This window comes from Canis aureus, chromosome 23 (genome assembly GCF_053574225.1).
Source record: "Canis aureus isolate CA01 chromosome 23, VMU_Caureus_v.1.0, whole genome shotgun sequence".
NCBI classification, from domain to species: Eukaryota; Metazoa; Chordata; class Mammalia; order Carnivora; family Canidae; genus Canis; species Canis aureus.
The window spans coordinates 30,062,976-30,076,499 of record NC_135633.1 but is presented as its reverse complement, the minus strand read 5'-3'; the positions used below and the strand labels follow the sequence as shown (position 1 = coordinate 30,076,499).

The 13,524-nt window shown below is 41.3% G+C and overlaps 1 protein-coding gene across 17 annotated transcripts in view; it reads left to right on the top strand.

The window, feature by feature from the left end:
* The window catches only part of GDPD4 (glycerophosphodiester phosphodiesterase domain containing 4), a 118,996-nt gene extending 105,524 nt beyond the window's left edge, over positions 1–13,472 (top strand). For 14 of the 17 annotated variants that reach the window (XR_013362281.1, XR_013362280.1, XR_013362278.1 and 11 more), the window contains one exon: positions 13,017–13,135. Coding sequence is in view for 3 of the 17 variants with exons in the window: in XM_077867151.1 (XP_077723277.1) it covers positions 13,017–13,270 (254 nt within the window). In the remaining 14 variants the exon portion in view is untranslated. Of the gene's footprint in view, positions 1–13,016 lie in introns of all 17 variants that reach the window. The other 3 variants (XM_077867153.1, XM_077867152.1, XM_077867151.1) reach the window with 2 other exon arrangements.
* Positions 13,473–13,524: the final 52 nt, after the last annotated feature.

Sequence of the window (13,524 nt, the reverse complement as noted above, 5' to 3'; positions counted from 1 at the left end):
TTTATAGTTTTATTTCATACCTTTAGGTCTCTGACCCTGTTTCTAGTTCATTTTCATATATGGTGCAAGTTAAGTGTCCAACTTCATTCTTTTGTGTATGGATATCTAGTTTTCCTAACATCATTTTTTGAAAAGATTGTCCTTTTCCCATTGAATGGTCTTGAAATGATTCCTGAAATCAATTAGCCATATATAAAGTCATTTATTACTGTGTTCTCTAGCCTATTCCATTGGTCTATAGGTTTGTCTTTATGCTTATACCCCACTATTTTGGTTACTGTAGCTTTTTTTGAAATCAGGAGGCATGTGAGTCTTCCAACTTTATTATTCTTTTTCAAGATTGTTCTGGATTTCTAGGGCCCCTTGAGATTCATATGAATTTTAAGATGTAAACAATGCCACTGGGATCTTTTGGTTTTGTTGATTGTTTCTTTGCTGTACAGAAGCTTTTTATCTTGATGAGGTCCCAATAGTTCATTTTTGCTTTTGTTTCCCTTGCCTCCGGAGACATGTCTAACAAGAAGTTGCTGTGGCCAAGGTCAGAGAGGTTGCTGCCTGTCTTCTCTAGGATTTTGATGGAATCCTTTCTCACATTTAGTTCTTTCGTCTATTTTGAGTCTATTTTTGTCTATGGTGTAAGAAAGTGGTCCGGTTTCATTCTTCTGCATGCTGCTGTCCAGTTTTCCCAACACCATTTATTCAAGAGACTGCCTTCTTTCCACTGGATATTCTTTCCTCCTTTGTGAAAGATTAGTTGGCCATAGAATTGAGGGTCCATTTCTGGGTTCTCTATTCTTTTCCACTGTCCTCGGTGTCTATTTTTATGCCAGTACCATACTGTCTTGATGACTACAGCTTTATAATAGAGTTTGAAGTCCGGAATTTTGATGGCTCTAGCTTTGGTTTTCTTATTCAGGATTGCTTTGGCTATTTAGGGTCTTCTATGGTTCCATGCCAATTTTAGAATATTTTGTTCCAGCTCTGTGAATAATGCTGGTGTTATTTTGATAGGGATTGCATTGAACATGTAAATTGCTTTGGGTAGTATAGACATTTTAACAAATGAAGTTTGACTTCTTTTCTGATTCAGATGCCTTTTATTTCTTTTTGTTGTCTGATTTCTGAGGCTAGGACTTCCAGTACTATGTTGAACAACAGTGATGAGAGTGGACATTCCTGTTGTGTTCCTGACCTTAGGGGAAATGCTCTCAGTTTTTCCTCATTGAGGATGATTAACTGTGGGTCTTTCATATATGACCTTTATGATATTGCGATATGTTCATTCTATACCTACTTCCTTGAGGGTTTTTATCAAGAAACAATGCTGTATTTTGTGAAATGCTTTTTCTGCATCTATTGAAGGGATCATATGATTCTTACCCTTTTTTTTATTAATGTGGCATAACATGTTGTTGATTTGCTAATGTTGAACTCCCTCCTGCCCTACCCTGCTGCAGCCCAGGAATAAATTCCACTTGGTCATGGTAAATAATCCTTTTAATACACTGTTCAATCTGATTTGCTAGTATCTTGGTGAGGATTTGGCATCTATGTTCATCAGTGATATTGGCCTGTAATTCTTTTTAGTGGGGTCTTTGTCTGGTTTGGGGATCAAGATAATGCTGGCCTCATAGAAAGAGTTTGGGAGTTTTCCTTCCATTTCTATTTTTGGAAGAGTTTCAGAAGAATAGATATTAATTCTTTAAATGTTTGGTAGAATTCCCCTGGGAAGCCATCCATCCCTGGACTGTTGTTTGTTGGGAGATTGTTTATTCTTATTAAATTTCTTTGCTGGTTATGGGTCTGTTCAGATTTTCTTCTACTTTCTGTTTCAGTTTTGGCAACTTATATGTTTCTAGGAATTTATCCATTTCTTCCAGATTGCCTAATTTGTTGGCATATAATTGGTCATAATATCCTCTTAAAATTGTATTTCTGTGGTGTTGGTTGTGATCTCTCCTCTTTCATTCATGATTTTATTTGTGTCCTTTCTCTTTTCTTTTTGACAAGTCTGGCTAGAGTGTTTCCAATTTGTTTATTCTTTCAAAGAATCAGCTACTAGTTTTGTTGATCTGTTCTACCAGGGTTTTTCTTTTTAATTATATGTCATTGATTTCTGCTCTAATTTTTATTATTTCCCTTCTCCTCCTGGATTTAGGCTTTATTTGCTGTTCTTTTTCCACTTCTTTTAGGCGTAAGATTAGGTTGTGTATTTGGGACTTTTCTTGTTTCTTGAGGAAGGCCTGTGTTGCTATGTACTTTCCTCTTAGGACTGCTTTTGCTGCATCCCAAAGATTTTGGACTGTTGTGTTTACATTTTTTTTTTGTCTCCATGTATTTTTTTAAATTTCCTCTTTGATTTCTTCACTGATCCATTCGTTGTTTAGTAGCATGTTGCTTAGCCTTTATATGTTTGTGCTTTTCTGTTTTTTTGATTCTTGTTTTTTTTTTTTTTGAAGATTTTATTTGTTTATTAATGAGAGACAGAGAGATAGAGAGAGAGGCAGAGACACAGGCAGAGGGAGAAGCAGGCTCCATGCAGGAAGCCTGATGTGGGACTCGATCCCTGGACTGCAGGATCATGCCCTGGGCGGAAGGCAGGCGCTAAACCACTGAGCCACCTGGGCTGCCCCTGTTTTTTTGATTCTTGTAATTGATTTTTAATTCCATGCTGTTGTGGTCAGAAAATATGGATGACTTGATTAGTCTTCCTAAATTTATTAAGACTTATTTTGTGGCCTAACACATCTGTCTGGAGAATGTTCCATGTGCACTTGAAAAGAATGTATATTCTGCTTTGGATGGAATGTTCTGTATCTGTCTCTTAAGTCCATCTGATCTAATGTGTTGTTCAAAGCCAGTTTCCTTGTTGGGTTTCTGTCTGGAAGATCTATCCATTGATGTAAGTAGGGTGTTAAAGTTCCCTTCTATTATTATTCCCTGTTAATTTCTCCCCTTATGAATGTTAATATCTATGTATGTAGGTGCTCCCATGTTGGATGCATTGATATTTACAATTGTTATATCCTGTTTCTGGATTGATCCCTTTATCATTATGTAATGCCCTTCTTTGTGTCTGTTACAGTCTTTGTTTTAAAGGCTGTTTTGTCTAATAAAAGGATTAGTACTCTGGCTTTTTTCCCCCCTTGTATTTGCATGGAATATGTCTTTCCATCCCTTCACTTTTAATCTGTGTGTGTCTTTAGGTCTTTAGTGAGTCTCTTGTAGGCAGCATATGGAAGTTTACAGCTGTTTCTTCAACTAACTTTTCTGCCTTTCTCTCTCTCTTCTTCTGGAATGCCTATAATGCAAACATTTGTTCATTTGATGTTGCCCAAGAAACCTCTTATCCTATGCTCATTTTTAAAAATTATTTTTTCCAGAGTGCTCTGGAATTATTAATACTTAATATTAAACTATTATAATATTTAATATTCAATACCTTTGGCTGGCTTAGTTGATAGAGTGTGTGACTCTTGATCTCAGGGATGAGATCAAGCCCTACATTGAGTACAGAAATTACTTTTTTAAAAAAATCTTGGAATTTTTTTCTTTTTGCTATTCAGCTCAGGTGTTCTCCTTTACCCTGTCTTCCAGATCTCTGTTCTTCTGCATCCTCTAATCTGTTCCTTCCTTCTAGTGTATTTTTCATTTCATTTATTGTGTTCTTAAATTCTGGCCATTTTTCATGTTTTCTCTTTGTTGAAATCCTAAGTTCATCTACTATTTTCTCCAGTCTGTTGAACATTTTTATGACCATCACTCTGAACTCTTTATTAGATAAATTGGTTATCTACATTTCATTTAGTTCTTTTTCTGAGGTTTTGTCTTATTTTTCATTTGCAGCATATTCCTTTGTCTCTTTATTTGGCTTGACTTTCTGTGTCTGTTTCTATGAACTAGGCAGAACAGCTACTTCTCATAAACTAAGAGAAGTGGTCTTGCCTATGGTCATCCCTTGTGTATACTGTATGTGTCTGGTGACTTTGGCTGGCTAAAGCTGTGGCTGGTTATAGGTTGGGGTTCCTAGGGCACTCTGGATGGCCAAAGCTAAAATGGGTAGAGGTGGAGGTAGTCTTGGGATTCTTCATGTAGTCAGTGCCCTGGTAGTACTACTGAAGCTGAAGTGGGTGCAAGCCAGGGTGTTCCAGGGTACTTAACGCAGGAGGCACCCTGGTAGGACAGCTAGAGCTGAGGTGTGCATCTGTGCTGTACCTTAGCAAGTTGTCTGGAGCCAAAGTGGTTTGGACCTAGAATGTTCCATGGTGTTTTACATCTACGTTACCTTGGCAAGATGACTGTAGTTGTAACAAGCACTGACCAGGATCGTACCAGTATGTGCTACACTGCGGCTGCCTTAGAGAGATGGCTTAGGCTGGTGTGGGCTAGGACCCTGGAGCTCACTGAGGCAGTAAGCCAGCTGGGATGCCCAGACCTTGTTTCCATCCACACTATCAGGGCACTTGCCAGCTCCTATTACCAGAGAGGGTTCCAGCCAGCTCTCCTGCTATTTGGCAGGTTTCTGGGGCTGCTTCCTTTATATCCTAGTTGTCCTTTTAAACCAAAGCTTTTTTTTTTTTCTGTGCTTTAGAACAGACAAATCTGTTCACCACCCCTCAGTACTATCCACCCCACTCCCTACTGCAGTTTGCAGAGTTGGTGGTGGAGGTTCCCTTCCTTCTCGTGTCTTTTTTTTTTTTTTTTTAAGATTTAATTATTTATTCATGAGAAACAGAGAGAGGCAGAGGCACAGGTAGAGGGAGAAGCAGGCTCCATGCAGGGAGCCCGATGCAGGACTCGATCCTGGGTCTCCAGGATCACGCCCTGGGCTGAAGGTGGCACTAAACCACTGAGCCACTCAGGCTGCCCTTCTTGTGTCTTTCTTGCCATTCTCTGTGTGATTTTTTTCTTCTTTAAATTCAGTTAATTAGCATATAAAGTATTATTGTCTTTAAAGGTAGAGGTCAGTGATTCATCAGTCTTATATAACACCCAGTGCTCGTTACATCTTTAATGTTCATCAAGTTACCCCATACCCCTTCACCCCACTCTCCTCCAGTGAGCCTCAGTTTGTTTCCTATGATTAAGAGTCTTTTATGGTTTGTCTCCCTCTTTGATTTTGTCTTATTTTTTCCTCTATTCCTAATGATCCTGTTTTGTTTCTTCAATTCCACATGTGTGAGATCATATAATTGTCTTTCTCTGATTGACTTATTTGTTTAGCATAATATCCTCTAGTTCCAAACATGTCATTGCAAATGGTGAGATTTCATTTTTTGGATGGCTGAGTAGTATTTCTTTTTTTTTTTTTTAATTAATTAATTAATTTTTTTTAATTTATTTTTTATTGGTGTTCAATTTACTAACATACAGAATAACCCCCAGTGCCCGTCACCCATTCACTCCCACCCCCCGCCCTCCTCCCCTTCTCCCACCCCTAGTTCGTTTCCCAGAGTTAGCAGTCTTTACGTTCTGTCTCCCTTTCTGATATTTCCCACACATTTCTTCCCCCTTCCCTTATATTCCCTTTCACTATTATTTATATTCCCCAAATGAATGAGAACATATAATGTTTGTCCTTCTCCGACTGGCTTACTTCACTCAGCATAATACCCTCCAGTTCCATCCACATTGAAGCAAATGGTGGGTATTTGTCATTTCTAATAGCTGAGTAATATTCCATTGTATACATAAACCACATCTTCTTTATCCATTCATCTTTCGCTGGACACCGAGGCTCCTTCCACAATTTGGCTATTGTGGCCATTGCTGCTATAAACATCGGGGTGCAGGTGTCCCGGCGTTTCATTGCATTTGTATCTTTGGGGTAAATCCCCAACAGTGCAATTGCTGGGTTGTAGGGCAGGTATATTTTTAACTGTTTGAGGAACCTCCACACAGTTTTCCAGAGTGGCTGCACCAGTTCACATTCCCACCAACAGTGTATGAGTGTTCCCTTTTCTCCGCATCCTCTCCAACATTTGTTGTTTCCTGCCTTGTTAATTTTCCCCATTCTCACTGGTGTGAGGTGGTATCTCATTGTGGTTTTGATTTGTATTTCCCTGATGGCAAGTGATGCAGAGCATTTTCTCATGTGCATGTTGGCCATGTCTTTGTCTTCCTCTGTGAGATTTCTGTTCATGTCTTTTGCCCATTTCATGATTGGATTGTTTGTTTCTTTGGTGTTGAGTTTAATAAGTTCTTTATAGATCTTGGAAACTAGCCCTTTATCTGATATGTCATTTGCAAATATCTTCTCCCATTCTGTAGGTTGTCTTTGAGTTTTGTTGACTGTATCCTTTGCTATGCAAAAGCTTCTTATCTTGATGAAGTCCCAATAGTTCATTTTTGCTTTTGTTTCTTTTGCCTTCGTGGATGTATCTTGCAAGAAGTTACTATGGCCGAGTTCAAAAAGGGTGTTGCCTGTGTTCTTCTCTAGGATTTTGATGGAATCTTGTCTCACATTTAGATCTTTCATCCATTTTGAGTTTATCTTTGTGTATGGTGAAAGAGAGTGGTCTAGTTTCATTCTTCTGCATGTGGATGTCCAATTTTCCCAGCACCATTTATTGAAGAGACTGTCTTTCTTCCAATGGATAGTCTTTCCTCCTTTATCGAATATTAGTTGCCCATAAAGTTCAGGGTCCACTTCTGGATTCTCTATTCTGTTCCACTGATCTATGTGTCTGTTTTTGTGCCAGTACCACACTGTCTTGATGACCACAGCTTTGTAGTACAACCTGAAATCTGGCATTGTGATGCCCCCAGATATGGTTTTCTTTTTTAAAATTCCCCTGGCTATTCGGGGTCTTTTCTGATTCCACACAAATCTTAAAATAATTTGTTCTAACTCTCTGAAGAAAGTCCATGGTATTTTGATAGGGATTGCATTAAACGTGTATATTGCCCTGGGTAACATTGACATTTTCACAATATTAATTCTGCCAATCCATGAGCATGGAATATTTTTCCATCTCTTTGTGTCTTCCTCAATTTCTTTCAGAAGTGTTCTATAGTTTTGAGGGTATAGATCCTTTACATCTTTGGTTAGGTTTATTCCTAGGTATCTTATGCTTTTGGGTGCAATTGTAAATGGGATTGACTCCTTAATTTCTCTTTCTTCAGTCTCATTGTTAGTGTATAGAAATGCCACTGACTTCTGGGCATTGATTTTGTATCCTGCCACGCTACCGAATTGCTGTATGAGTTCTAGCAATCTTGGGGTGGAGACTTTTGGGTTTTCTATGTAGAGTATCATGTCATCGGCGAAGAGGGAGAGTTTGACTTCTTCTTTGCCAATTTGAATGCCTTTAATGTCTTTTTGTTGTCTGATTGCTGAGGCTAGGACTTCCAGTACTATGTTGAATAGCAGTGGTGAGAGTGGACATCCCTGTCTTGTTCCTGATCTTAGGGGAAAGGCTCCCAGTGCTTCCCCATTGAGAATGATATTTGCTGTGGGCTTTTCATAGATGGCTTTTAAGATGTCGAGGAATGTTCCCTCTATCCCTACACTCTGAAGAGTTTTGATCAGGAATGGATGCTGTATTTTGTCAAATGCTTTCTCTGCATCCAATGAGAGGATCATATGGTTCTTGGTTTTTCTCTTGCTGATATGATGAATCACATTGATTGTTTTACGGGTGTTGAACCAGCCTTGTGTCCCAGGGATAAATCCTACTTGGTCATGGTGAATAATTTTCTTTTTTTAAAATTTTTTTTTTAATTTTTATTTATTTATGATAGTCACACAGAGAGAAAGAGAGAGAGGCAGAGACACAGGCAGAGGGAGAAGCAGGCTCCACGCACCAGGAGCCCGATGTGGGATTCGATCCCGGGTCTCCAGGATCGCGCCCTGGGCCAAAGGCAGGCGCCAAACCGCTGCGCCACCCAGGGATCCCGGTGAATAATTTTCTTAATGTACTGTTGGATCCTATTGGCCAGTATCTTGTTGAGAATTTTTGCATCCATGTTCATCAGGGATATTGGTCTGTAATTCTCCTTTTTGGTGGGGTCTTTGTCTGGTTTTGGAATTAAGGTGATGCTGGCCTCATAGAACGAATTTGGAAGTACTCCATCTCTTTCTATCTTTCCAAACAGCTTTAGGAGAATAGGTATGGTTTCTTCTTTAAACGTTTGATAAAATTCCCCTGGGAAGCCATCTGGCCCTGGACTCTTGTGTCTTGGGAGGTTTTTGATGACTGCTTCAATTTCCTCCCTGGTTATTGGCCTGTTCAGGTTTTCTATTTCTTCCTGTTCCAGTTTTGGTAGTTTGTGGCTTTCCAGGAATGTGTCCATTTCTTCTAGATTGCCTAATTTATTAGCGTATAGCTGTTCATAATATGTTTTTAAAATCGTTTGTATTTCCTTGGTGTTGGTAGTGATCTCTCCTTTCTCATTCATGATTTTATTAATTTGAGTCTTCTCTCTCTTCTTTTTAATAAGGCTGGCTAATGGTTTATCTATCTTATTAATTCTTTCAAAGAACCAACTCCTGGTTCTGTTGATCTGTTCCACAGTTCTTCTGGTCTCGATTTCGTTGAGTTTGGCTCGAATCTTTATTAACTCCCTTCTTCTCTTGGGTGTAGGATCTATTTGCTGTTTTTTCTCTAGCTTCTTTATGTGTAAGGTTAGCTTTTGTATTTGAGTTCTTTCCAGTTTTTGAATGGATGCTTGTATTGCGATGTATTTCCCCCTTAGGACTGCTTTTGCTGCATCCCAAAGATTTTGAACGGTTGTATCTTCATTCTCATTAGTTTCCATGAATCTTTTTAATTCTTCCTTAATTTCCTGGTTGACCCTTTTATCTTTTAGCAGGATGGTCCTTAACCTCCACGTGTTTGAGGTCCTTCCAAACTTCTTGTTGTGATTTAGTTCTAATTTCAAGGCATTATGGTCTGAGAATATGCAGGGGACAATCCCAATCTTTTGGTATCGGTTCAGACCCGATTTGTGACCCAATATGTGGTCTATTCTGGAGAAAGTTCCATGTGCGCTTGAGAAGAATGTGTATTCAGTTGAGTTTGGATGTAAAGTTCTGTAGATATCTGTGAAATCCATCTGGTCCAGTGTATCATTTAAAGCTCTCGTTTGTTTGGAGATGTTGTGCTTAGAAGACCTATCGAGTATAGAAAGAGCTAGATTGAAGTCACCAAGTATAAGTGTATTATTATCTAAGTATTTCTTCACTTTGGTTAATAATTGATTGATATATTTGGCAGCTCCCACATTCGGGGCATATATATTGAGGATTGTGAAGTCCTCTTGTTGAATAGATCCTTTAAGTATGATATAGTGTCCCTCTTCATCTCTCACTACAGTCTTTGGGGTAAATTTTAGTTTATCTGATATAAGGATGGCTACCCCTGCTTTCTTTTGAGGACCATTCGAATGGTAAATGGTTCTCCAACCTTTTATTTTCAGGCTGTAGGTGTCCTTCTGTCTAAAATGAGTCTCTTGTAGACAGCAAATAGATGGGTCCTGCTTTTTTATCCAGTCTGAAACCCTGCGCCTTTTGATGGGGTCATTAAGCCCGTTCACATTCAGTTACTATTGAGAGATATGAGTTTAGTGTCATCATGATATCTATTCAGTCCTTGTTTTTGTGGACTGTTCCACTGAACTTCTTCTTAAAGGGGAATTTTAAGAGTCCCCCTTAAAATTTCTTGCAGAGCTGGTTTGGAGGTCACATATTCTTTTAGTTGCTGCCTGTCTTGGAAGCTCTGTATCTCTCCTTCCATTTTGAATGAGAGCCTTGCTGGATAAAGTATTCTTGGTTGCATGTTCTTCTCATTTAGGACCCTGAATATATCCTGCCAGCCCTTTCTGGCCTGCCAGGTCTCTGTGGAGAGGTCTGCTGTTACCCTAATACTCCTCCCCATAAAAGTCAGGGATTTCTTGTCTCTTGCTGCTTTAAGGATCTTCTCTTTATCTTTGGAATTTGCAAGCTTCACTATTAAATGTCGAGGTGTTGAACGGTTTTTATTGATTTTAGGGGGGGATCTCTCTATTTCCTGGATCTGAATGCCTGTTTCCCTTCCCAGATTAGGAAAGTTTTCAGCTAGAATTTGTTCAAATACATATTCTGGCCCTCTGTCCCTTTCGGCGCCCTCGGGAACCCCAATTAAACGTAGGTTTTTCTTTCTCAGGCTGTCGTTTATTTCCCTTAATCTATCCTCATGGTCTTTTAATTGTTTGTCTCTTTTTTCCTCAGTTTCCCTCTTTGCTATCAACTTGTCTTCTAGGTCACTCACTCGTTCTTCCACCTCGTTAACCCTCGTCGTTAGGACTTCTAGTTTGGATTGCATCTCATTCAATTGATTTTTAATTTCTGCCTGATTAGCTCTAAATTCTGCAGTCATGAAGTCTCTTGAGTCCTTTATACTTTTTTCTAGAGCCACCAGTAGCTGTATAATAGTGCTTCTGAATTGGCTTTCTGACATTGAATTGTAATCCAGATTTTGTAACTCTGTGGGAGAGAGGACTGTTTCTGATTCTTTCTTTTGAGGTGAGGTTTTCCTTCTAGTCATTTTGCTCAGTGCAGAGTGGCCAAAAGCAAGTTGTATTGGGAAAAAGAGAAAAAGAGAGGAGAGAAAGAAGGAAAGAAAAAAGAGAAAAAAAAGGGAAGAAAAAAAAAAGAAGAAAAAGAGAAAGAAAAAGAAAGGAGAAAAAAAAGGGGGTGGGGGAAGGAAACAAATCAAAAACAAAACAAAACAAAACAAAACAAAACAAAACAAAACAAAAGAACCACCGGGGAGTATCTTCTGATTCTGTGTACTTTAAGTCCCTTGGCTTCTCCTGGAAGTTGTCAGTCTAGCTGGTGTTCTGGGGGAGGGGCCTGTTGTGCTGATTTTCAGGTGTTAGCAGTTGGGGGAGCTGCTGTGCCCCTGCCTGGTGCAGGGCTCAGTGGGGGTTGTTTACCCCGTGAGGCCGCAGGAGGAACAGCCCCAGTGGCGGGGCAGCTCTGGAAACCTGGATTCAGCTCCGGCAGGAACTCCGTCTGCAGGGCCTGGAGGCTCTGGGGCGGGGCCGCTGATCTGCTCAGCTGGGGCAGGAGCGTCCGAGCTGTCCTGGGCCCTCCCGGCCTCTGCCTGTCCCGGGGGAGGCGGGATCCTGGGCTGTGTCCCGGCGCCCTGTGCTCCGGAGCCTGCGCTGTTGGATTCGCGCTCCCGGGCCGCGCAACCCCCTCCGCGGAGCCGCCGCCCGAGCCCCTCCGAGCTGCTCCTGGAACCCAGCAGCCCCCTCCGCACGGAGCCTCTTCCTCTGCCTGAGCCCCTCCGAGCTGCTCCCGGGGCCGTGCAGCTCCCTCTGCGGAGCCGCCGCCCGAGCCCCTCCGAGCTGCTCCGGGTCCCACCGGTCCCGCCGTGCGCGCTGCAGCCCTTAGGGAGCTCGGCGCACTCTCCGGGGCGCGCAGTTGCTCTGTTACTGTCCCCGGGAACCCGAGGGCATCCCCGCCCTCCTGGGTCCTGCTCCACCTCCCTGCGGGCCCCTTTCCCCCGGGAAGGTCGGTGCAGCTCCTGCTCCTCCGGGACGGGGCTCTCCTGTCCTGGGGACACTCGCCCCGGCCTCAGCCCGGCTCCTCGCGGGGCCCCTCCCCCTTGGATGCCTTTTGTTTCTTTATTTCTTTTTCCCCGTCTTCCTACCTTGATAGAAGCGCGAACTCTTCTCACTGTTGCATTCCAGGTGTTCTCTAATTCTCAGGCCGAATTCATAGATTTTCAGGATGATTGGAAGGTTTTCTAGGTAATTTGGTGGAGACAGGTGATTTGGGGACCCTGCTCTTCCGCCATCTTGCTCCTCCCTGAGTAGTATTTCATTGTATACATCTACCACATCTTTATCCATTCATCTGCCAATGGACACCTGGGCTCTTTCCATAATTTGTCTATTGTGGATATTGCTATCAACATTGAGGTGTGGTGACCCTTCAGATCACTACATTTGTGGTTTCTTTTGTGGTGAAGAGGCTGTTCAGTCACCCCTCAGATCATCTTCAAGAGAAATTGCTCCATAAAATAGGTGTCCATGGAGGAGGTGAGTTCAGCATCTTCCTACATCACCCTCTTGGACCAGAACTAGCAGTGTTTTTCAGGTGTTCTACACCTTACTGATTTTCTACCCAGTTGTTCTATTAGTTTTTGAGAATGGGGTATTGAAGTCTTCAAGTATAATTATAGATTTTTATTTGCAGTCTTGTCTTTGTTTCATGTGTTTTGAAACACTGTTAATAGGTGTGTAAACATTTAGAGTTAGGTCTTCTTGATGAAATGAATTCTTTATCATTAAGCAATGAACTTCTTTATTCCTGGTAATATTCTTTCTCTGAAGTATACTTTGTGTGATATTAATACCATCATCTTTCCAGTAGTGTTAACAAAGTATTTGTTTCTCCATTCTTTTATTTCAATCTATTTGTGTCTTTGTATCTAAAGTGAATTCCTTATAGACAGTGTATAATTGGGTCTGGGCTTACCTTTTTGGATTTGCACATTTCATTCCTCACTATATTGTTAAATAATTTTAATGTTCCTTCGTATTTTATCCATTTAAAAAATTTGCCCTGAGTAGGAGAGTAGATCTCAACTCTCTAGCTGTCTATTACCAATTTTTCCATCAGTCAATTAGTCAAAAAAATGTTTATCAAGCACCTACTTATGTGACATTTTCTGGGTACCAGGGATAGAGAGGCAATCAAGTCAAAGGTTCCTGGGCTCAAGTTCATATTCTAGTGGGGAAACACTGTAAAATATATAATCTTTAAGCAAATGCTCCTTTTTGAGACTCCCTTTGGAGTTTCCATAACTTCACATAATGGACTTGTTTTTATCCCAAGCAAAATTGGAGGGCCACTTACAAGTTTTTGCTCAAAATCTTGGGGGGAGGAAGTTTAGAAGAATAAGCCTGAGGGAGTGAGGGTGGTTCTGACATTTAAGAGATGACTGTAAGTTCACCACACAGCAAACACAGGTTGGGTAAGTGACACTAAAGGAGTCTCTTTATGTCTTTTCTATCCCCTACAGATATTCAGGAACCAGCAGCCCCTGACATAGAAAATGAGTCATGGAAAACCCCTGAACAGGGGCCACCTTCCAGCCAGCCTAACCCCCCAGAACTTTCAGATGTCCAAGCTTCCTCTGTGTCACAGAAGCCCCCAAGCATGAGGCCCTCAGTCCAGCAGTATCCCCCCCAGGAGAATGTGAAACCACCAGTGCAAGGGGAAAGTGAAGCCACCAGTATCCCCCAAGGGGAAGGTCAAACCAGCAGTGTCCCCTAAGAAGAACAAATTACCAAATGTTCTTCCCCAGGGGAGTCATCAGACAGACCCTCCCTACTGAATCACATTGACTCCCCTGCCACAGAAACCCTGGGATTCATAGTGCCCATCAAAGAGGTCGCCATCTGAAAATCCCAGGAGACCTCCAGTGTTTAATCCTCCTCCCAGGAATCCTTTCATACAGTGCATTCCTTCTCTAGTATGTCCTTCTCCTACAGGATGTCCTTGGAGAAAATTTGGTCATACCTTGCCTT